At 37.5% G+C, this 23,372-nt stretch overlaps 1 protein-coding gene across 3 annotated transcripts in view; it reads left to right on the top strand.

Annotated features, from left to right (window-relative positions):
- MRC1 (mannose receptor, C type 1) overlaps positions 1-21,183 on the top strand; it is a 93,327-nt gene extending 72,144 nt beyond the window's left edge. For 2 of the 3 annotated variants that reach the window (XM_005868446.2, XM_014541396.1), the window contains 8 exons: positions 1,977-2,079; positions 5,021-5,253; positions 8,066-8,231; positions 9,431-9,580; positions 16,719-16,832; positions 17,359-17,523; positions 19,296-19,337; positions 20,226-21,183. In XM_005868446.2, coding sequence (XP_005868508.1) covers positions 1,977-2,079; positions 5,021-5,253; positions 8,066-8,231; positions 9,431-9,580; positions 16,719-16,832; positions 17,359-17,523; positions 19,296-19,337; positions 20,226-20,485 — 1,233 coding nt within the window. In that variant the 3' untranslated portion in view covers positions 20,486-21,183. The remainder of the gene's footprint in view (positions 1-1,976; positions 2,080-5,020; positions 5,254-8,065; positions 8,232-9,430; positions 9,581-16,718; positions 16,833-17,358; positions 17,524-19,295; positions 19,338-20,225) is intronic. The other variant, XM_014541397.1, reaches the window with a different exon arrangement.
- The last annotated feature ends 2,189 nt before the right edge of the window (positions 21,184-23,372 follow it).

The following is a 23,372-nucleotide window of genomic DNA, read 5'->3' as shown; positions in this document are numbered from 1 at the left end:
TTCAAGTCACCTCTCTATACCCTATCAGTTTGTTTAAAGTCATCATATTCTCGATTCATCTGTGAAAAATCAACCAGAGTGCTTCTTGGTCTGATTCATTCTTGCAGATTTGAACTGTTTCAGACCAAGCCAGCCTTGAAAGAAGGGGTACAGATTCAGCTAAGAACTCTTCAGTGTGGGGTGGTGGCAGTGAGGGGCAGGGAAAGCCAGCTCCATGGTGGGCCTAGGTGGTAGGCAGGAGGGAACTGGGACCCAGTGTTAGCAGCTGCCCCGAACTCCTGAAGCTGGTGTAGTGTTTGGGGTGTAGTCTGGAAGCTACTACTACTTCTAAAGATGTCCTCCTCCTCCCCATCATCATTACTGAGCGAATGTTTGTAGAATGCTTACTATGTGCCAAACACGGTGCTAAGGGCTTTAGTACATTAACCTAAGAGACAGATGATTGCTTCTTTATTTTACTACTTTTAATCTCATATCATCGAACAGTTAACTAATCAGTGTTAAACACCGTGCTGAGCATTGTGAAAAACATTAAGATTTTGTTCTTAAAGAAGCTCACACTGAAGCTAGACCACAAGTATTATGTAAGAAAAAAGACAGCAAAGAAATGCAAGTGCATAATTAGCACCAGCTCTAAAACAGGTAGTAGTTCGGAGGAAAGGAACTGACTATTGGGTGCAGTGGTTTAATTAGTCAACACTTACCCGTGGAGCCCTTCACTGTGTGGAGGGAAGGAATATGAGAAAGAATCGCTAGGGGTCTTTTCCTCGAGAAGTTTCAAACGTAATGGCGAGGGGCACTTGGTGGGAGGATGGGGAAGGCCATGTTAGGTGGGCAAGGTGAGTAAAGTCTTCCAGAGAAAGGCACAAGGTAGGTTTGTTCAGGAATAAGTGGTTTGGATGTAGCAGGGGTTTTATGCAAAAAAAAAAAAGAAATAGGAGTAAGCTTTGAAAGGTGGAAAACAGAAGTTAGAGAAATTTAGATGCCCTGGGAAAGGCTTGAGCAGGAAAATGATCTGATCAAAATGACTTCTTTATGAGAATTAATTTGCAGAGTGGGTACATTTTGGTGACAGGTAAGTCATTTTCTGTGGAGAAGTTCTTTGACTCCTCTTTACATTAACGAGGCCTGAAAACTTACTGAAGAAATTAAAGTAGAATGAAGTGAGATAGGTTTTGCTTAGCAAGATTTCTGAGATGAGAGGTGAATTTCATGTAAAGCAAAAACAAATTATTATTGTACAAGTGTTTTTTAGAACATAAAGAAAAGCAAAAACAACACAAACAAAATCAGTAATCTCACCCTTTAGTTAAAAAGCATTGTTACTTGTTGATTTTATTCCTAGACTTGTTCTTAGAGTGTCTAAAAATTTATATTTCAAAGAAAGGAGAAAGAAATCGAAACACATGTATGGTGATGTTACAGTTTCAGGACTTGAAAAATGGAAAGGTGAAATACAGTTTAATAAAGAGAGTGGGAGAGAACTTTCCATATGCATTTTGTGGTGGAAACCTGCTTATTGTATACAGGTTTTCAGGACTACGCCAGAGATTCTGAACTAGGATGATGGAAGAGAAATACGGAAGAAAGATGGGGATGAGGGAAGAACCTTTGAAATACAGGATTGGGGGTTCCTAACAGTCAAGACTCTTGGGATAGTGAGGGTGGAGGCAGGGAGGTGGAGAAGACAACCATAGCGATATTAGCTGTGGATATAGAAATTAATGAAATTTCTGAGAGCAGAGTTCCTCAGAACTCTATCCAAAATGTATCCAACTCTATTTGGTTTCCAGTTAAATAGCAACAGTTCATTGTGAGGGATCCACCTGGAAAGTTGGGGCAGGGCATGGAAAATAAGGATGAATTGAACTTGCTGTAAATGAATGAGGACAATGTTAAAACTTGGAGTTTGGGCTTAATAATGAATTGATTTAAATAATTGTTGGTTCCCACTCCCCCCCTCCCTAAATATGCAGGCGGACTGTGTTGTTATTATTGGAACGAAGTCTAAGGAGGCAGGAAAGTGGATGGACGACACCTGTGACAGTAAGCGAGGCTACATATGCCAGACACATCCCGGTGAGTTCTACGGCCTCCCCGCCTGTAAGAGCTGGAGCTTTTAAATATGTTTTTTTTAAATGACCCCCTCGTTTTTTTTCCTGGGAACCTTAAACTGCTCTAAAAACTAAAGACTTATTTTTAAAAAAGGATCCCCTTACACCCTGGCGGGTTTGATTCTCACTGTAATCCATGCGTGCCTGTGGCAGACAAAATGGGTGATATTTTCTGTAAATCATGAGTGTGCCCTCTCTTCCATTACCAGAAAGTTTTGTGCGGATTAAACGTGAAGTTAAAACTCTTTCTAATTTTGTTAGAAACTTGGGATGTTTGCCTACTTGTACGTAAAAACAAAGAGTAAGAATATCTCATTTCAACTTGCATAATTTGATAAACAGGGACACAAAACATAACATATACATATATGTTCTCTTTCTTAAAAAATGTAGCTACATGACTTGTGTTCCTTTTGTCAGCTTAGAAAGCCTGACTATAGTTAAATGAAAATAAAACAGAGTATGTGGATATTTACTGAGATTCAAGATTATGGTTATACGCATTTTACTTTCTGGTGAAGCTGGAATAAAAATGTCTAGCTACACAAGAAGAATGCCAGAAATTAAGAAAATCAACTAGAGATAAGGGTTGAGGTGGGGTTTGCTGTCATCCTAAGTACAGCTCTTGGGGGATCAGTTTGAGTTAAAGGGTACTTCTTCCAGAACTAAAATGTTTTTCTACTTCCTGGGGAATCAGGAAACTAGTGCCAGCTCTGAGTAATGCCAACGATTACGGAAAATCACTTCAGATACTTGCTGATGATTGAAAAGTATTGCAGACATTCTAACCTTTATTAATCCCAAAGCCAGTTTCTTCCAGACTCAAAGTACCCATATGTACCATGGGGCTGAGAAAAGAACTGTTTCAATGTCATTAAGAATTCTGTATCAGATTTAGATGTAAGCCTCACCAACAGTTACAGAAACTTTAAGCACTATAACATGTTATCTTTTTTGCGATTTTTAATAGTCTTCTAGTTTCACTCTTAATTAGCTTGTAGGATTGTGATTGCATCGGCTTTAAACTATCATTATGTCATCATTTTTTATTATCTGAACGAAATTGAGGCAGCTATTGCATTAATGATTACAATTTAATTAAACACCTGTACTATAAAAAAAGACGCCATGTCCCTTCTCTCTCTACACTGTGCCCCACAGGACCAGAGTCTTAGGCCCAGTAATGCCATCTGTGCCTCTGCTATTTGGGCAAAGAGAAGAGGCTCCTTCTAGGAGTGAATGATGATTCCCATGCTTACTTAAAATCTTTTTCTTGTTATTATAAATGTAAGTGATAGAGTATTTGCCAACAATGAAAATATTTTGAAGATTTAGGCTTAAGGAAAGGTGTTAAAGTATTAAAGTGAAAAAGGCAGACCATAACATTTGATAGACTGTCAATTATGGAAAACAAAACAAGACACTATGAACTCCCTTTTAAATAAAGACAATGAAAATAAGAATAGTGGCTATATTTGAATGGTGGGATTAGGATGATATTTAGTGTCCTCATTTATCATATTTTTCAAAATCTCTATATATAACATATACAAATATATGAATAAAAAATATAAAACATATGCAAATAAAAAACTTTTAAAATACATATGTTCTCTGTTGAAAATTTATAAAATACAAAATATATAAAGAAGATAAAATATTGCCCACAATCTAGCCTCTCAATATTTTAGTTTTTTTAAAATAAGTTTTTCATAAACAAGCAAATTGGACAGATGAGCAAAGTTGCCTAGTTATTGTTGTTGCTGTTTTTCTCTATCTCAAGCCTCCTTTTCTACTTTTTGTGGCCCCAAAATTTCCCAACAATGTTTAAGACAAACCCAAGCTGGGAAATGTAACATTTTAGGGACCCTGGCCTAGGTCTCTTGGTTTAAAGATATTCTACCAACACAAGGTGGCAGCAACAGCAGAAGAAAGAGGAAGCCGCCTCCACCTGCTGAATTGGAGTTGTTGCCTTCCCAGTGTAATCATAAGAAAGTTTGGCATTTGTGTAGTGGCAGAACAAGGCAGATGGTGGGTTGGGCTGATACACAGTGGAACAGGCAGAAAAGTGGCCAAGACAAAACCTATAGGCACGGTTATCTAGAACCCTAGACCAGAGCTTGGCAAGCTTTTCATGTAAAGAAACAAATTGTAAATATTTTAGCCTTTTCAGGACACACAATCTCAATTGCAGCTACTCAACTCTGAAGATGGAAGAGGAAAGTTCAGAAAGCCAAAATGATTCTGACTTAAAAGGGCTCCAGTCCCCGAGTCATTTTGGATAAGATATGGGCTGCTGGGTGACGGGCACAGGAAATCATGAGTAGGGACAGCTTGATCCTGAGATCAAGGGTAAATGAAGCAGGCACTCATGTATGGCTTTATTCCAGAACTTAAACCTGTCTCTTGAAGGTGTGTTACTCACAGGAGGGCTCACTGAGATACAAATAGATGCAAATTCATGGATAGAGTGGAACAGTAGGGGAGGAAGAGGAAGATTGTTCTTGACCTTGAAATTTGACCAACATGGAAAAATAAAGATTAGGAATGATAGGATGATAGATATTATTTAATTGATGGGATTAAACTGTGTCATTTATTTCACCCAGATACTATATCTCATTCAGTTTGCAAGCTTTTTTTTTAAATTTAGAAAGTTAATTTTATAATTACCTTAATATTCTAAATACAGTTTGGAAATTATTTAATTCAATCAGGCACACTGACTAAAAATAGAGCTTTGTTTTAGGTGTGAAATGGCTCATGAAAATATTTTTAACACCCAATGGTTTGGATTTGTGCTATTCCGATTGTTTTTATGATGTATGAAATATAGTAGATGTGTAGTGATGGCACTCAAGTAATGATTATTGATAATACTAATGAAATTAATCTTTGTACTCCAGACTCTTCCTTGCATAATTCTCCAGCAACAGTTCCGACAGATGGCTTTATTAAGTATGGTGAAAGTAGCTATTCTCTCACGAAGCTAAAGTTACAATGGCATGAAGCAGAAAGTTATTGCAAGCTTCACACGTCTCTTATGGCTAGCATTCTAGATCCCTATAGTAACGCATTTGCATGGATGCAAATGCAAGCATTTAATGAACCTGTGTGGATCGGCCTAAACAGTAACTTGGTAAGATGTGGACACATGTTTGACTTGACATGATTGATAAATTGTGATAGAATATGATTCTCTTTGTATTGATCTTGTTAAACACTTGTTATGTATAAGAAACTGTGCCGGGGTATATGAACAAGACCCAGTCTTTCAAATATCCAATGCCTTCAAGGATCTAGTAAGCTAGTGATGTATGTCAGAAATTAAACAAAGACTTATCTAACTTATATTAACTCTTATATTGCTTTAAAAATTTATTTTGATTTATAGTTGACATAAAATATTATATTAGTTTCAGGTATACAACATAGTGAATTAACATTTATATATACCTTGCAGAGTGATCACCACAATAAGTCTAGTAACCATTTGTTATTGTACAAAGTTATTAGAATATTGACTCTATTCCTTATGCTGTATATTACATCCCTGTGACTTATCTAATAATGGGAAGTTTGTACTTTTTAATTCCCTTCTCCTTTCTGCCCATCTCTGCATCCACTCCCCTCTGGCAGCCACCAGTTTTGTCTCTGCATCTGTGAGTTTATTTCTGGTTTTATTTGTTTGTAATGTATGTTATATTACACATATAACTAAGTGAGATTACATAGTATTTGTCTTTCTCTGACTTATCTCCCTTAGCATAATACCCTCTAGGTCCAGCCATGTTGTTGCAAATGGTCTTTTTTATGGATTAGTAATATTCTATTGTATATATGTACCACATCTTCATTATTCATTCATCTATTGATGGACAACTCTCCTATTGCTTTTTAATTTGCTTTTAAAATTAAATTCTGCATCTAAACAGTTTTATTTATTAATTTATGTGGCAATGACAACTATGGCATGGGAATTAAGAAAGCAGGTCAGGGGTATAATTCCTGGGTGATGAGGATCCTTTTTATCTTTTGGGTCAAGCCATGCCAGAGTTGTTTTTAGTCCTGAAGTTGTGGAGCTCCCATCCATGTGTAAGAACTATCATTGCAGTCAGTTCCCTGTGTTCCATGTTGACAGAGAATAGGGTGGAGTGAGAGATGAGCCTCAGAACCAAGAGTGGTGACGGCATTGCCAAAACATTCTTAAAACGAGTTGTTTCTGATGCCCTGTGATCCACCTACCCTCCGTCCATACATCTATTCATCTAGCTAGTCAACCAGCAAACTTCCTAGTGGAAGAACCAAAGGTGTCAAGAAGTAATTAAGAGATAATACATGAAGAGTCAAAGAGAGGCTATAAAAAATGCTTCAATAGGAAAGAAAAGGGGTCAATTGGCCATGAGAGAGGACCAGGAGAGCTTCTCAGAAAAAGTAAAACGTAGTCTGGGATGTGAAACTTAAGGGAGGAGTACCAAAAAGAGAGAAAAGGATAGGAGGGGTAACACTGGAAAGTAGGTTGGTGTCAGATTTTATAGAGCTTCTCCGTGCCCTGAGGCAGAGATTAAAATTTACACTTCATGCCACGGGTACTTCCTAAGTAGGGAAGTGAATATTTAAAAGTAAGTAGTTCCATAGTGATTTCTGTTATTAAACTTAGCAAGACATTTTTATGTCTGTGTTGACTATTTTTAGTAATTAATTCATTTGATAATTCGTTCATTTTCTTCTCACAGATGTAGTCATAATTCTCTTATGAGAATTTTATTTGTTTTTAGAAAGATTAAATGGCTTTCTACTATACAAGTATTTATAACTAAAACATACTATTGTTTTCCTTACATCTATGGAGTTAATGATTATATAAGCACTAGAGGCCCGATGCACAAAACTCGTGCAATGTAGGCCTTTCTTCCCCCGGCTGCCGGCACCGTCTTCCCTCCAGCTGCCGGTAGGCACCCAGGACCCGGGCTTCCCTTGCAGCCCCTGCTTCATCCGGAAGGTTGTCCAGAAGGACATCCAGAAGGATGTCTGGTCTAATTAGCATATTACGCTTTTGTTATTATAGATTATTTGATTAAACATGGTAGGATACTACAAAATTCTAGCTTGAGATAACATAGGCTTTTGATTTTTTTCATTAAATCTATGGTAATTGCCTTGGTAAATTAAATAATGCATTTAGAAATAAGACAATTGTTTGAATTGTTTAAAAATTCTATTTTCTCTGGTTAATGTTATATACCATGTATTCTTACACATTACATATGAAATCTCTTTTAGACGGTTAAAAGGATATTATTGATAAGTAATGTTTTTCATGTTATCAATTAACTTTTATGTGGCCACGAATTTGACTAAATTTAATAAGAAAGTAAGTGTGCAAATTGAATAAAGCAATTAGCTTTTAAAAAATGCCATCATGACCAGTTATAGTTGAAAGACCACATAACTAGAAGGCAAGACCTACGTCCCTCTATTCTTTATCCATGGAACCCTACCTAAGTCATTTGTCACTGGCCTGTTTCAACAGCCAAACAATAAGATTAGAAGAAATGTTTCTTTCCAGGGTCTGTGAGTTCAATGAAAATTACTTAAGTTTTATTAATATTTTAATGGTGATATAATAAATATTTGATTTGTTCAGGAGATAAAACTTTTGTTTGGCACTGAAAGCTTACAAACAAGAAGAATTTCATAGAATATGACATAGCTCTTTAAGTCAGTTTTTAAAATTATCTTCCAAGGATGTACTTATTGTAGCCTCCTGTTTAAGAAGGGCTTTTTACTGAATTTGAATGGGTAGAAATGATTCATGTTGTTTTTTAAAATTCCTAAATGTCGAAAGCTCTTTGCAAATTCATAGTCTTAAATATACTCTTCACTTGGTTCTTCTGATATATTCTAAGTGAAGCAAGACTTCACATTAATGGTTGTTTTTGTTCTTGCAGACCAATGGTGAATACGCTTGGATTGATAAATGGAGAGTGAGATACACTAATTGGGCTACTGATGAGCCCAAACTGAAAACAGCATGTGTTTATCTGGATCCTGATGGCTACTGGAAGACAGCACATTGCAATGAAAGTTTTTATTTTCTCTGCAAAAGATCAGATGGTAATTGAATACACAAAAACAATCTAGGGATTTTCAATTTTCTCAATAAGCTACCATATAACACTGTTGATATTATTAAACTGTAACATGTCTTGGGTAGCTTAAGAATAAGATAAAACATATTCCTTTACCTAACAAAAGACTGACTTGGTAATAAACAAATGTACATAGATCAAAATAGTGGAGATACAAATTTCCTTCATTGCAAGAGTTTATTTGCTCTTTATAAATTTCTGAATTCTTATTATTGAGATTTTTTTCTGAATCTATGTCACATTCCCTAGGAAATTATGATTACTTTGATGTTGATAGCCTGTAGATTCATCAGTCAGTGATATTATGGTGGTAGTGTCCTAGAATGCAGTCTTAGAATTGGATAAAGGTGATAAAGTCCTATAGTTCTAACTATAGCACTTAGTTATACCATAGATGTCAGTCATAGCTAAGAAGGGCTTACAGGGATTAGGATTCCCACACCCCTCAAAAAAGAGTGTCTTAAAGGGGGACTATCTTTGCAAATTAATTTTGGTGATTTTGTTCTTTTGAACTTAACATCTACTTTCTTAATTATGAGTGTGATTGATTGTCACAATACCTTAGTACAGTGGTCGGCAAACTGCAGCCCCTTGAGTGTGGCTCTTCCACAAAATACCACGTGCGGGCGTGCACATACAGTGCGATTGCAACTTCGTGGCCACACTCAAGGGGCCAAAGAGCCGCATGTGGCTCGCAAGCCGCAGTTTGCCGACCACTGCCTTACTACATTATATTGAAATATATTTAAAATTAAAAAAGAAGGTAAAATAAAAAGAAAACCAAATAATAAAAACGGTAGATTCAAATGATTGCCATTAGAACTTAAAAAAAAATGATAGAGGCCTAGCCGGTTTGGCTCAGTGGATAGAGCATCAGCCTACAGACTGAAGGGTCCCAGGTTTGATTCTGGTCAGGGGCATATGCCCGGGTTGCAGGCTTAATCTGCAGTGGGTCCTGTGCAGGAGGCAGCCAATCAATGATTCTCTCTCATCATTGATGTTTCTATCTCTCTCTCCCTCTTCCTTTCTCTCGGAAATAAATGAAAAATATATATATTAAAAAAGATAATGATAGGTAATGAAATTTCCCATAGCTAATATATTACTCTACACATTAAAGAAACTTCAGGTTGTACTTTATTTTGAATGTCTTTTTATTAACAGAAATCCCTGCCACTGAACCTCCTCAACTGCCTGGAAGATGCCCGGAGTCAGAGCCCTCAGCATGGATTCCTTTCCATGGTCACTGCTACTATATTGAGTCTTCATATACGAGGCACTGGGGCCAAGCATCTCTGGAATGTCTTCGAATGGGTAAGTGCCATAGTTACTGTACGAAAATCCCACAGTCATCTATTCTGGATTACCATGATACGACTAACATTGTACTTTAAAAGCACAAGGAATGTAAAAATACATAATAATTTATATTGTAAAATACTTAATTTATATTGTAACAGGATGGTCAACATCATGCCTTCCCCAAATGTAATTTCTAATTTGTAGCCTCAAAAATCTTAAAGAATTCTGTAGAAAACAATCACTTGCTGAACAAGTCTTGCTTACTTTCTGACCTAATATACTAAACTGTTAGGATTCTTATCCTCAGTTATTCAGAGTATTGTGTTCATGTCGTATCACCAATACGCTCAGGTTTCACAAGAACCATTTTGCTTTACCAATGACAGAAAAACATTTATATCTGGGTATCTTATTTGTAAAGAAAAACAAAAGAAAACTCAGGTAGACATGACATAAGTGAATAATTTCCCCCTTGAAATAAAAATGTCAAATAAAGTTTATTTTTTAGGGTATGTCTAAAAATTCACTTAATTAAATTTCATTGAATATTTTACTGTTTTTTGTTTGTTTGGTTTTTGGTGTTTTTTTTTTGTTTTTTTTACTAAATTTTGATTATGCCCTAAATCAGTGTTCTTCATCCGACAATGGTGTGCAAGAATTGTAGCCTCATTTCCCTGAGGTCCACTCAAAAATTAACCTTGACTTTTGACTTTTATGTTTATATTTTTCAGTTTTATTGAGGTAAAATTGACATAAAGTTATAATACATTTAAAATGTACCACATGATAATTTGACATACATACATTGTGAGAGGACTTCCAGCATCAAGTTAATTAATACATCATCATCTCACATATAGGGTGGGGCAAAAGTAGGTCTACAGTTGTGAGTACATGAAACACAGAGTTTATACTTGTATTGTTATTTATTAACTAGAGGCCCAGTGCACAGCATCCGTGCACTTGGGTGGGGGGCGGTATCCCTCAGCCCAGCCTGCACCCTCTCCAATCCAGGACCCCTTGGGGGGTGTCCGACTGCCTCTCACAATTCGGGACCGCTGGCTCCTAACCACTCACCTGCCTGCCTGCCTGATCACCCTTAACCCCTCTGCCTGCCTGCCTGATTGCCCCTAACCACCTCTGCCTGCCTGCCTGATCGCCTCTAACTGCTCGCCTACTGGCCTAATTACCCCTAACTGCTCCCCTGCTGGCCTGATCGCCCCTAACTGCCTCTGCCTCACCCCACACCAGGGACCCAGGATTCTCTCCTCCAGCTAGTTGCAGGCACCTGAGACCCAGGCTTCCCTCCCTCTGGCCAGCCGCAGGCACCAGGACCTGGGCCAGCTTCGCCCAGGCTGGCTGCAGTTGCAGGGGACCGTGGGCAGGTGGCTTTGCCTGCGCCGCAGCCTCAGGCGCCTGGGACCACGGGGCGGGCGGCTTGTCCCTCTTCCAGGCTGCAGCCTGACTGGTCCCCGTTCCTCTCTCTCGAGCTCATTTGTGCCTGGCTGGTCCCCATTCCTCTCTCCTCAGTGTTGAGTGTCTGAGCCATTATGGCACGATAGCGTGAGGGCATGATGACCATTTGCATATTAGCTCTTTATTATATAGGATTATTGTATTATTTTCCATATGAACAACTATAAATATACTTTGTACCACACTGTATGTACTTTTTTTTTCTTTTTTGGTGAGTTCTGCTTAAGTTCTACTCTTTAACAAATTTCAATTATATGATACAATGTTATCAGCTATAGTCACCATGTTTTACATTAGATCCTTAGGCTTTATTCATCTTATAATTGAAAGTTGTAAACTTTTACCAGCTTCTCCTCATTTCCCCTACCTCTCAGCCCCTACCAATGACCATTCTACTTTCTGTTTCTGTGAGTTTGACTTTCTTTTTTTTTAAATTCCACATATAAAGCTGTTACCATGCAGAATTTGTCTATCTCTGTCTGACTTATTTCACTTAGCATAATGCCTTCCAGGTTAATCAATGTTGTTGCAAATGGCAGGTTTTCTGTCTGTTTAAGGGCTGGGCAACATTTCATTTTATGTATATACATAACACACACCCATTGATTGTTCAGTGGCATGTTATTAAATCTCCATATATATGTGGATTTCTGTTTTCTTCTTGTAATTGATTTCTAGTTTTATAACATTGTGGTTAGCAAAGATGTTCGATATGATTTCAATATTAAATTTATTGGGACTTTTTCTGGTGTCTAACATATGATCTATCTTGAGAAAGTTCCGTGTTCTTGAGAAGAATATGTATTCTTCAGCTGTTGTATGGAATATTTTATATATCTGTCTATCTGGCCTAATGTGTAGTTTAAGTCCATTGTTTTGTTATTGATTTTTGTTTGTTTGCATGACCTATTTATTGTTGAAAGTGGGGTATTGAAGTCTTCTACTGTTATTTTTTTGAGGTCTGTTTATCCCTTCATATCTATTAATATTTGCTTTATATATTAAGGTACTTCAATGTTGGGTGCACATGTGTTTACAATTGTTACATACTTTAACAAATTGACCCCTTTATCATTATATAATGACCTTTTTTGTCTCTGATTATAGGTTTGGATAAATCTATTTTGTCTGATATAAGTATCCAACCTGCTCTTTTTTGTTTTCCATTTATATGGAATAATTTTTTCCATCTGTTCACTTTGAGACTATGGGTATCCATAAAGAAATGAATTACTTGTAGACAGCATATAGTTGGATCTTGTTTATTTTAATTTATTCACTCACTCTATATCTTTTGATTGGAGAAGTTAGTCAATTTTCATTCATAGTAATTATTGATATGTATGGACTTACTATTGCCATTTTGTTCATTGTTTTCTGGATGCTTTATAGTTCCTTTGTTCCTTTCTTTCTCTTTTGTTCACTTCCATTGTGATTTGATCATTTTCTGTAGCAGTATGCTCAGATTCCTTTTTCTTTATCTTTTGTGTATCTACTCTAGATTTTTGCCTTGTAGTTACCTCAAGGCTTACATGAAATATTTTATAGTTATAATAATCTATTTAAAGTTGATAATAACTTAACTATGAATGCATACAAAAGCTCTACATTTTGCCCTAACCGGTTTGGTTCAGCTGATAGAGCATCGGCCTGCAGACTCAAGGGTCCCAGGTTCGATTCCAGTCAAGGGCATGTACCTTGGTTGCAGGCGCATCCCCAGTGGGGAGTGTGCAGGAGGCAGCTGATCGATGTTTCTCTCTCATCGATGTTTCTAACTCTCTATCCCTCTCACTTCCTCTCTGTAAAAAATCAATAAAATATATATTAAAAAAAAAGCTCTACATTTTAAAACTCTTCCCCCCATTTTATGTTTTTGATGTCACAATTTACTTTTTTGTTGTTATTGTCAATCCTCACCCAAGTATATTTTCTCCATTGATTTTTAGAGAGAATGGAAGGGAGGGGGAAAGACACACAGAGAGGAACATCAATGTGGGAGAGACACATCGATTGGTTGCCTCCAGCATGTGCCCCGACTGGCATAGGGGATTGAACCTGCATGCCCTTTACTGGAATCGAACCCGCAACCCTTCAGTCTGTGAGCCGATGCTCTAACCACTGAGGAAACTGGCTAGGGCACAATTTATATTTTTATATTGTGTATCCATTAACAAATTATTAATATTTATAATTCGTTTTAGTACTTTGTCTTTTAACTGTTATACTAGAGTTATAAGTGATTTACCAACCACCATTTTAATATCAGAGTATTCTGAATTTTTCTTTATAGTTACCTTTATCAGTGAGTTTTATATTTTCAAATGTTTTTGAATTACTAATTAGTGTCCTTTTGTTTCAGCGTAATGAACTCTCTAACAATTCTTATAAGATGGTTTATTGTTGATTAACTCAGCTTTTGTTTGTCTGGAAAAGTTGCTCTCATTTAATTCTGAGGGAAAACATTGCTGGGTAGAGTATTCTTGGTTGGCAGTTTTTTCTTTAAGCATTCAAAATATATTATCCCACTCTCTTCTGGCCTGCATAGTTTCTGCTAAAAACCCACTTACAGTCTTACAGGGGTTCTTTTGTATGTAACAAGTAACATTTCTCTTGCTGTTTTTAAGAATGTCACTTTGTCTTTAACTTTTGGCAATTTAATTATAATATGTTTCAACGTGGGTCTCTTTAAATTTATTGTATTTGGGACTCTGTAGGCTTCCTGGATCTAAATGTTTCTTTCTCCAGATTAAGGAAGCTTTCAGCTATTGTTTCTTTGAATAAGCCTTCTACCCCCTTATTTTTCTCTTCCCTTTGTGGGACTTCTATATTGGTTTACTTGTTACTGTCTTACAAGTCCCTTAAGATAGCTTCACTCTTTTTTTTTTCTTTTTGCTTGCCCTGATATATTTGACTGTCCTTTCTTTGAATTAACTGTCCCTTTTCCCCAATGTATCTAGTTAACCCTTGAACTCAACTATTGAAGTTTTTAGTGTATTGATTGTAATTTTTAGTTCTGTGATTTATGCTCTGTCAAGTAAGTCACTTATTTCTGTATTATTAACATAAGTTTGGAATATTATCTGGTTCTTTTGTTTGGAATATCTTCTCTTATTTCATCATTTTCTTTGACTCTCTGCATTAGTTTCTGCACATTAGATGAAAGAGACACCTCTCCCAGTCTTGAAAGACTGGTCTCGTTCAGAAGATGAGCCTCATCAGTCAGCCCGACGTTAAGCCCTGTTTGTCTCTCAGACCTTTGTGATTGTCCAAGCCACCAGCTTTGCTTTACATAACTCCTAGTATTTGAGGTGTGCCAAGACCTGTTCCTCAGCTCCTTCAGGCTCCATGGAAGAACACAGCTAGCCCCTAGATCAGGGGTGGGCAAACTTTTTGACTCGAGGGCCACAATGGGTTCTTAAACTGGACCGGAGGGCCGGAACAAAAGCATGGATGGAGTGTTTGTGTGAACTAATATAAATTCAAAGTAAACATCATTACATAAAAGGGTACGGTCTTTTTTTTTTTTTAGTTTTATTCATTTCAAACGGGCCAGATCCGGCCCGCGGACCATAGTTTGCCCACGGCTGCCCTAGATGCATGCAAATTAGCAGCCAAACCCTTGGGCAGCTGGTTATAAAGTATATCGTCAATCCTCTTTCATGGAAAGACTTGGAGATGGGCTTTTTTGACTGCTTTCTTTTAGCTAAACCTGGGAGGAGGGAAGGGGGGAGTAGCTGCAATGAGTCCTTGGGCACCATTAAGTATTGCTTCTTTATTTTCTATAGTCTCGTGGGTTGTGTGGCTGCATGTACCATTGACTTTAGAAAATGTGTTTTTGGAGAATGTCCCTCAGAAGGGAGCTTTAAAACTTGGGGTGCTAGATGTGTGGTCTAAACCCTTCAGTCCATTTCATGGAGAAGCTGGAAGTTGGGGGTTCCCTCCTTATTACATAGCACTATGCTAGGGGTGGGTTTTATAGAGAAAGTATGTTTTAGTCTTTATTCATTTAGATGTGGGCATTTTCTCTGTCACCCAATAGGAAGTAGTTACTCAGCTAGTTTCTAGATTTTTCTGAGGGAATTGTTCCATGTGCAGCTGTTCATTTGGTGTGTCCATTGAAAGAGAAAAGTTCAGGAGCTTTCTATGTTGCCATCTTTGTCTCTCCCTATGAATTTTGACTTTAAATTCTAAGTCAGATGAAGTCTGCTTTTTCAGTCTTTGCTTTGTGTATATTGGGACTTTATTGTTAGGTACATATCTGTCCATGATTATCACATATTTTTTATGAACTGAAACTTTAATCATAGTAAAATGTGCTTAGTTGTCTCTATTAATATGTTTTGTTTACAAGTCTATGTTGTGTAATATTGGTATAGCCACTCCAACTCTTTTTTTAGTTACTATTTGCATGGCATATCTTTTCTATGCATTTACTTTCAACCTATTTGTGTCTTTGAATCTCAAGTGTGTCTTTTGTAGGCAGCATACCCTATATAATAAAAGTGTAATATGCTATGTATCTTCTTTATTTATATTTTTATTTAACTATAAAATGGGTACCAATAGTACCCATTTAATAAGGTTGTTGTAAAATTTTAGTGAGATCATGCTTATAAAGCCCAGAGCAAAATGTCTGGCATGAAGTGCTTAAATTATATTAGTTGTCATTATTAAAAAGCTATACTAGTAGCTATTTACTATAAAATCTAATGCTGACACTGAATCAGACGTAATCTAATGTATGTTGTCAATATCATAATCATTGAACCAGTCTTTCAGTTTTCCCTCTTTTTATTTTGTACAGTCCTTTATATAACAGCTGGGAGATTAATACTCCTGTAGTACATTGCACCATTCTGTTGCCTGAAAAAACTACATGATCTTTATTACAACATTGCCCTAAATACCCATTTCCTGCCATCTGCAGTGAGGTCTAACCCATGTCTTTTTTCACCCACTTATCATATTAATCCAGCCAAACTGCACTATCTGTTAACACTACTAATTCCTCCCGATAGATCGCTCTATCATCTATCTATCTATCTATCTATCTATCTATCTATCTATCTATCATCATCTATCATCTAGCTATATCATATCACCATAAACCAATATAGAGGACTCCAGTGTTTGTGAGCTATCACTGTTTCTGAAGAAGCTCTCTGCTTCCCTCTTTTCCTTGTCTTTTCTTTTATTCTTTTTCTTCCTAGGATTATTTTCTATTGTTTCTTCCTGAAATCCAATGCTCCTTAATATCTTAAATTCTATTTCCTCCATGCTGCCTTTTAGCTGTTTCACCTAAAACAAATCCTCTCCCACTTTGCCACGTCAATAGCATATTGTACTTATGTTATATTTTAATACATTCTTTTATACTCTCAACTCATAGCTACCCATATTATCATAACCCTCTTAAGACATTCTATGTCCTACTCATCTTTGCACATCCTGCAACAACTTGTTTAGTGTATGTACACAAATGATGCATAAAAAATGTACTTTCAGAATAGAAACTGAAATTCTGAAAAGACAAATGTCTACTCTTTAAAATCTTCCCCTTAAGTGGACATGTTCGAATGATTTATATTGGTCTTAATATAAATACTATCATGATAAAAATATTTTCAGCTACTTAAATGTACTTCCAGTGTATTTGTTCTTTTATATTTTGCAGGTGCTTCTTTGGTTTCTATTGAAAGTGCTGCTGAATCAAGTTTTCTGTCATACCGAGTTGAGCCACTTCAAAGCAAAACCAATTTTTGGATAGGATTGTACAGAAATGTTGAAGGTAATTTTTGCAGGATGATTATTTAATCACAATTATTTCAAACCATTGTGTGGTAAACAAGGTTTCCATTCCAGAAAGTCTTGCCTTAAACAATGGTTAATTTGTGAAGAGTTTGAATATACAAACATATTTTCATTTGATATAAGAACTGAAATATTAAATGACCCATATATTATGCTATCCTGAAAGTTGCTAATTAAAAAAATAAGTTCAGTAGCTAAGTTAGTTTAAGAAGCTTTAAAAATATTTCCTGTCTTTGCCTGAATAAAACTTAGGGAAGGATAAGTATTCATATTTGTATTAATTAGGAATAAGTTTTCACCTAAAGGTGTATAAAAAAAAAATGTTCTCAGTTTACTTCCCTATAATAGTTAGTCCTTATAATCTTGCCTATTAAAAGTCTGACTATAAACAATTATTAATTATAGTGTATAATATACTTACAAGTTTTACTTGGATGAGTTGAACTTAATTTAAGATAGGTTATTTTTAACTTGTGTTTTTATTGGCTGCATTTGATAAACAGGAAAGTGGCAATGGATAAACAATAACCCACTCTCCTTTGTCAACTGGATCGCGGGAGAGCCCACTGGGGAACGAAATGATTGTGCCTCTTTAGTTGCATCTTCTGGACTTTGGAATAATATTCACTGTTCTTCCTACAAAGGATATATTTGTAAAAGACCAAAAAGTAAGTAAGAATTTGCCCAATGGCACATATGTTCACAGGCTACCATTGCTTTGTAATATTAAGATGTCAGGTGTAGGATTATAATGTGAATACAGCTTCCTTGTGAGCTCTCCCCTGCATAAGTGAAAAATTCAGTCTACTGTGGTCTGCAGCTCTGAAGGAGCAAAAAACACTCCCTGCCTGCTTAGCTGACAAAATGGTTTTGATTTATAATGGGATATCCATTAATATGGATTTGTGAAATTGCAGCAGTTTGGAGAGCCAGACCACAAAAGCCTTATGGCATGAGAAGAAAAGGGTGAAACAGTCACCTTGGCAAACCAGAAGGGGCCAGGCTCTGGAAGGGAAACAGGATTTATTACAGCAAGTCATGTATAAGACTAAATCATGTAAGATTTAAGGAATAGCTCTTCCAAGACGGAGTAAGCCTCCTACTGAAACCGACTGGCAGCCCATGGAAGGACAGGGATTGGGAAAATAGTGTTATAATATCATGATGTGATATTATCTGGATGTTAATAATATTTTTATCTATCCCACTTCACATAATATCCTTCCCAACAGATAAAATTGTTAATTTCATAATAGATTTAAATAAATGAATTAGATGAATTATCACTCCATCCCCTGTAGATTTTATTATTTTAGAATTTTGTAGTTCTTCAGTCTTTTAAAACTCTGTTCTAAGATACTATCCACCCCTTGGTGAAATGCTGGAGTCTTATTTCACTTTCATTTAAATGCTTTGTAATACCTAAGGCCTCCATGGGTTAGTTTTAAAATTGCTAGCCTAGAATACATTTATGGATAGATTGGGTAGATTTTTGAGGGTCAGTATCAGAGACTCAAATGCAAATTGGAGGATGTACAGGGATGGGCAATAGTAGTTTTATAGTTGTGAGTATGTGAAACAGTTTATTCTTGTATTATTATTTATTAACTAGAGGCCCATCGCACGAAATTCATACACTTGGGGGGGAGGGTTGTCCCTCAGCCCAGCCTGCACCCTCTCCAATCTGGAGCCCCTCAGGGGATGTCCAACTGCCAGTTTAGGTGGGATCGGGCCTAAACCGGCAGTCGGACATCCCTCTCACAATCTGGGACTGCTGGCTCCCAACCACTCCCCTGCCAGACTGATCAACACCTAACTGCTCCCCTGCCAGCCCGATCACCCCCAACTGCCCTCCCCTGCTGACCTGGTCCCCCCCAACTGACCTCCCCTGCTGACCTGGTCCCCCCGAACTGTTCTCCCCTGCTGGCCTGGTCACCCCCAACTGCCCTCCCCTGCTGGCCTGGTCTCCCCTAACTGCCCTCCCCTGCCAACCATCTTGTGGCAGTGGGCTCCGCCATCTTTGAGGGCAGGGTACTGAATTAGCATATCCCCTCCTTATTGGCTATGGGTGCCACCATCTTTGTGACAGCGTGAGGGTCAATTAGCATATTTCCTCTTTATTAGATAGGATTATTGCATTATTTATTTGTATTACAGCTGTAAACCTACTTTTTCCTACCCTTGTATTTTCAGATATTTCAATATATTCAAACTCATCATACAACTGTTTGATACTGTTATAGAATATGCATAAATAGATATAAATAAATCTATATCTGTATATTATATATAATATAATAAATAGTATATATATATTATGGTGATATTACCATAATCCAAATATGGAGGATTTTATGTATCTGTGAACCAAATGATACTATCTATATGCAACTATTATGGATTTTATAAGTATTTAATAAAGTTCTTTTTTTATTAACAGTTATTGATGCTGAACCTACCCATACGTTAATGACAGAAAAAGGTAAGGCCATTATGAAATTTCAAGTTCCTCATTAGTAATGTATCAGTATAGTTTGTTTTAAAAACCATAATAATCCCTTCCTATACTCCTTTCTGAAAGTAGTTAGTTAAATTGAATAGATGAGTAGTTGGGTTTTATATAAAAACTTTGTCATTATGGCATCAGCCTCTCTTGATTGATGCTCTCAAAAAGCAGGTGTTGGAGTCAGATTGGTGGTTTTACCACTGATGTTTTTAAAGACATTGATTTCTCCGTTATGAAGAGTTGCCTTATAACAACCCATAGAAGAAATTTCTCTCAATAATCCCTGTGGCTTTTTTCTTTTTTTAAGTAATGGTTTTAATTTTAATTTTATACATAACTTGAATTAGGTAGCACCCTATTTCACTCATTTGGTTGGCTGCTAAAAAGCTCAGTGAAATTTATGGTTTGCTGCAACCCCCTTATTACCTCATGAGTGCTGTTTGTTAACTAATTACACTCATGAGCCCAGATTTCTACTACTTTCATTTTATTTTCCCCCTAATATTTTCACTGACGTTTTATTGTCATCATCATTATTATTACTATTCTATTTATCTTCATATAATGTATTTGTAAGCAGCCTTAATTATTTTGAAACAGGTATAAATATTTTAAAGCATTGCTTATCTATGTAGCTCTATGCTACATAGATAAATAAAACATTCTTGCAACTGAATAATAATCTTAACATCTAAAATAATCCTCTATTCTCTTTTCATGTCCTGCATTTCTGTTGGACAAATATCACTGGAAAAAATATTTATGTATTTTAGTTTTTCAAAAAAAGGAGCTTGTGTTTTCTGCATAGCATCCTACCCTCCGCCTCCCTCCCCCCCTCTTCCTAATGGTTTTGTTTCTTTCTAGCTGACCCAAGGAAGATGGAGCCGTCTAAGCCGTCTAAGCCGTCTTCCGGGGTGGCAGGAGGAGTCGTGGTGGTGATCCTCCTGATTGCCGTGGGCGGTGGCCTCGCGGCGTATATGTTTTATAAGAAGAGACGTGTCCATTTACCTCAGGAGAGCACTTTTGAAAACACCCTCTATTTTAACAGTAGACCGAGCACAGGAACTAGTGACACGAAAGATCTCGTGAGCAACATTGAACAGAATGAGCATGCAGTCATCTAGAACCACAGTGTGATTTAGGTATATTTGAATTTCATAGGATTATAACCAAAATGTTAAGGTCTTTGATTCAATCTGATAACTTTGTTTAAAATTAGGACTGTGTTGCACTGGCCTGTCCTTTTTCTTTGCCTAATTGCAGAAATAATTGCTCATTTTCTAGCCTAGCAAGATGTTTTCACAAAAGAGAGATAAGGTTGACTACCACTTTAAAAAATATCTTAGGTGAATGCATAGCACAATAATGCCAATATTTAAGCATCATTGGTATATAGCTATTGTCAACTGCATGTAGATTATAAGAATCCCAGAAACAACTAGGCTTCTTGAAATAGTTTAAGAAGCTCCCAAAGAAATGTTACCTATTGAATAACAATTCAGGAATTAGAAGACCATTTTAAAAATTAAGTAGAAGTAACCTCAGGTGGCATAAAAATTTAGTCACTTTTTTGTTGTTGCCAAACTTGAGTTTTCACTCCAACTATTTAGAATTGTATTTGTACCTGTGCAGGAAGAAGAAGGCAGCTGAGAATGTTGTTTTCACCAAGCAGGATTTTGAGGTTGAATATTGCAAAGGTGTTCTTGGTCCTGTTATATGTATATCAGGAATGCAAACATGTGAAATAAGAGTGTAAATTTGCATAACTGGATGTACTTTGATAATGTGAAATAAACATCAAAGACAAGGTCTATTTTTAAAAGGTTTGTATTTTGGTGATTTTGGTAAGTGTAAATTTTTAAAAAAATAAGCTATATTTATCCATTTACTTTACATTTAAGTTTACCATTAAAATAAACCATCTTATTAGTAGAGGAATTCTTTCCACTAAACTCTCCATCTCTTTAGAATAGAGAGGGTGCTAAAACACTAAGTATAAAATGAATTTTACCATAATGACTTGCACAGTTCCCCCAGATCTTCCTCAAAACATTGACCCAGCTCAGAATTCAACAATCAGAGGCACTATTATTGGGAATTAGATTTCTAAATGTCTTATTCTCAAGTTAACAAATTATTTTTGCTCAAAAATTTTGCTTTAAAGTTTCATGTCCTTTGTGAAATACATCAGAGGTTTCACATCTGACACATGAACCATATTGCCAGCTCATCCTTGCCTCCTTACCCAAGGGGTTGTTTCTCTCTCTCTCTCTCTCTCTCTCTCTCATCTATCTATCTATCTATCTATCTATCTATCTATCTATCTATCTATCATCTATCTATCTATCTATCTTCTGTATCATCTATTTATCGATCAATCTATTTTAAAGAATTGGCTCATTCTATTGTGGAGGCTTAATGAGTCCAAAATGTACAGGCTAGGCCAGCAGGCTGTAGGGTGAGAGAAGAGCTGCAGTTGGAGTCCAAAGACAGTCTGTGGGCAGAATTATTCTGGCTCTTTGTTCTATTAAGGCCTTCAACTGATTAGATGAAGCTCACGCACATTTTGGAGGCCTTACTCAAAGACCACTGATTTAATTAAATGTTATTCTCATCCAAAAACAAAAAATAAACAAAAATAAAACACCTTCACGACACCATCGGGAATAATACTTGACCAAATATCTGGGGACTGTGGCTCAGTCAAATTGAGATATAAAATTAAGTATCACACTCCTTTATATAGTAATAGTTTTGTAATTATTTTTATAGAGGGAATAGAAGGATGATGCAGACTTTAGAATGATTGATCACAAATTTAAGACATCTTTGATAGTTTAGAAAAGATCCTAAACAACTTCCTACTGAAAATATGGTGAAAATTTTTAGGATTATGGTGAAATACAGAAAAACTTCTATTGAATTGCATTCATATACAAGTACTAATATTTCAGGGTACTGATTTTGAGGTGTTTTGTAGGGTTGTTTTTTTTTTTTTGTATGTGCAGTGAGTAATCTTAAATACTATTGAATTTGATGACACTAATCAGTTTGTTGACATTGTTTTTATAATGAAACTAGGGGCCCAGTGCACGAATTTGTGCACCTTGAAAGGAACTGTGGGCTGCAAGGCTGAGGTGGGCATAGGGGCGGGTTGTGGCCCTCCCTCTACACCCCTGTCCAGCCCCTCACGCCGCTGCATCCTGTCCCCTGTGTGTTGGAGCCCCGCTGTCGTCGCCGCCACCACTCCCACACGCTGACGATGCCAGCCCCACTTGCACCCATGGAGCGATTGAGGCTGGCACCAGCAGTGGTGTGAGCGGGGCTGGCGCCATCAGTGGGTGCGAGTAACGGCTGCTGCCCCAATCGCTCCTCAGGAGCAGGGGGAGGTGGAGAAACCCTCAGGGGCAATCAGGGCCGGTGCCAGCAGTGGCTGTGAGCGGGGCTGGCACCGGCAACAGGTGCAAGTGCTGGGTGGGACCTCAGCATGTGAGAGCAAAGAATTTTCCGTAACCACCAGAGGCTTGCCCCAATGACAGCGACTGGCACCCTGCATTGGTCTGGTGCCCCGAGCTCACCTGCTCCACCATCCCGCCATGTTCTGCACACACCCCCTGGTGGTCAGTGCACGTCATAGTGACCGGTTGTTTGGTTGTTCCGGTTGTTCCGCAGTTTGGTCTATTTGCATATTAGCCTTTTATTATACAGGACTAGAGGCCCGGTGCACAAAAATTTGTGCACTCGGGGGGCGGGGGAAGGGGGGTCCCCCAGCCCGGCCTGTGCCCTCTCGCAGTCTGGGACCCCTCGGGAGATAACAACCTGCTGGCTTAGGCCTGCTCCCGGGTGGCAGAGGGCAGGCCCAATCCCTAAGTGCAGCCCCTGGTCAGGCTCAGAGCAGGGCCGATTGGGGGGTTGGGGCACTGCCCCCTGTCACACTCAAGGCAGGGTCGATGAGGAGGTTGCGGTGCCACCCCCTGTCACACACAGAGCAGGGCTGATCAGGGGGTTGGG

The sequence above is a fragment of the Myotis brandtii genome, unplaced genomic scaffold (assembly GCF_000412655.1).
Source record: "Myotis brandtii unplaced genomic scaffold, ASM41265v1 scaffold269, whole genome shotgun sequence".
Lineage (NCBI taxonomy): Eukaryota > Metazoa > Chordata > Mammalia > Chiroptera > Vespertilionidae > Myotis > Myotis brandtii.
This window is presented reverse-complemented; position numbering and strand designations above follow the sequence as displayed.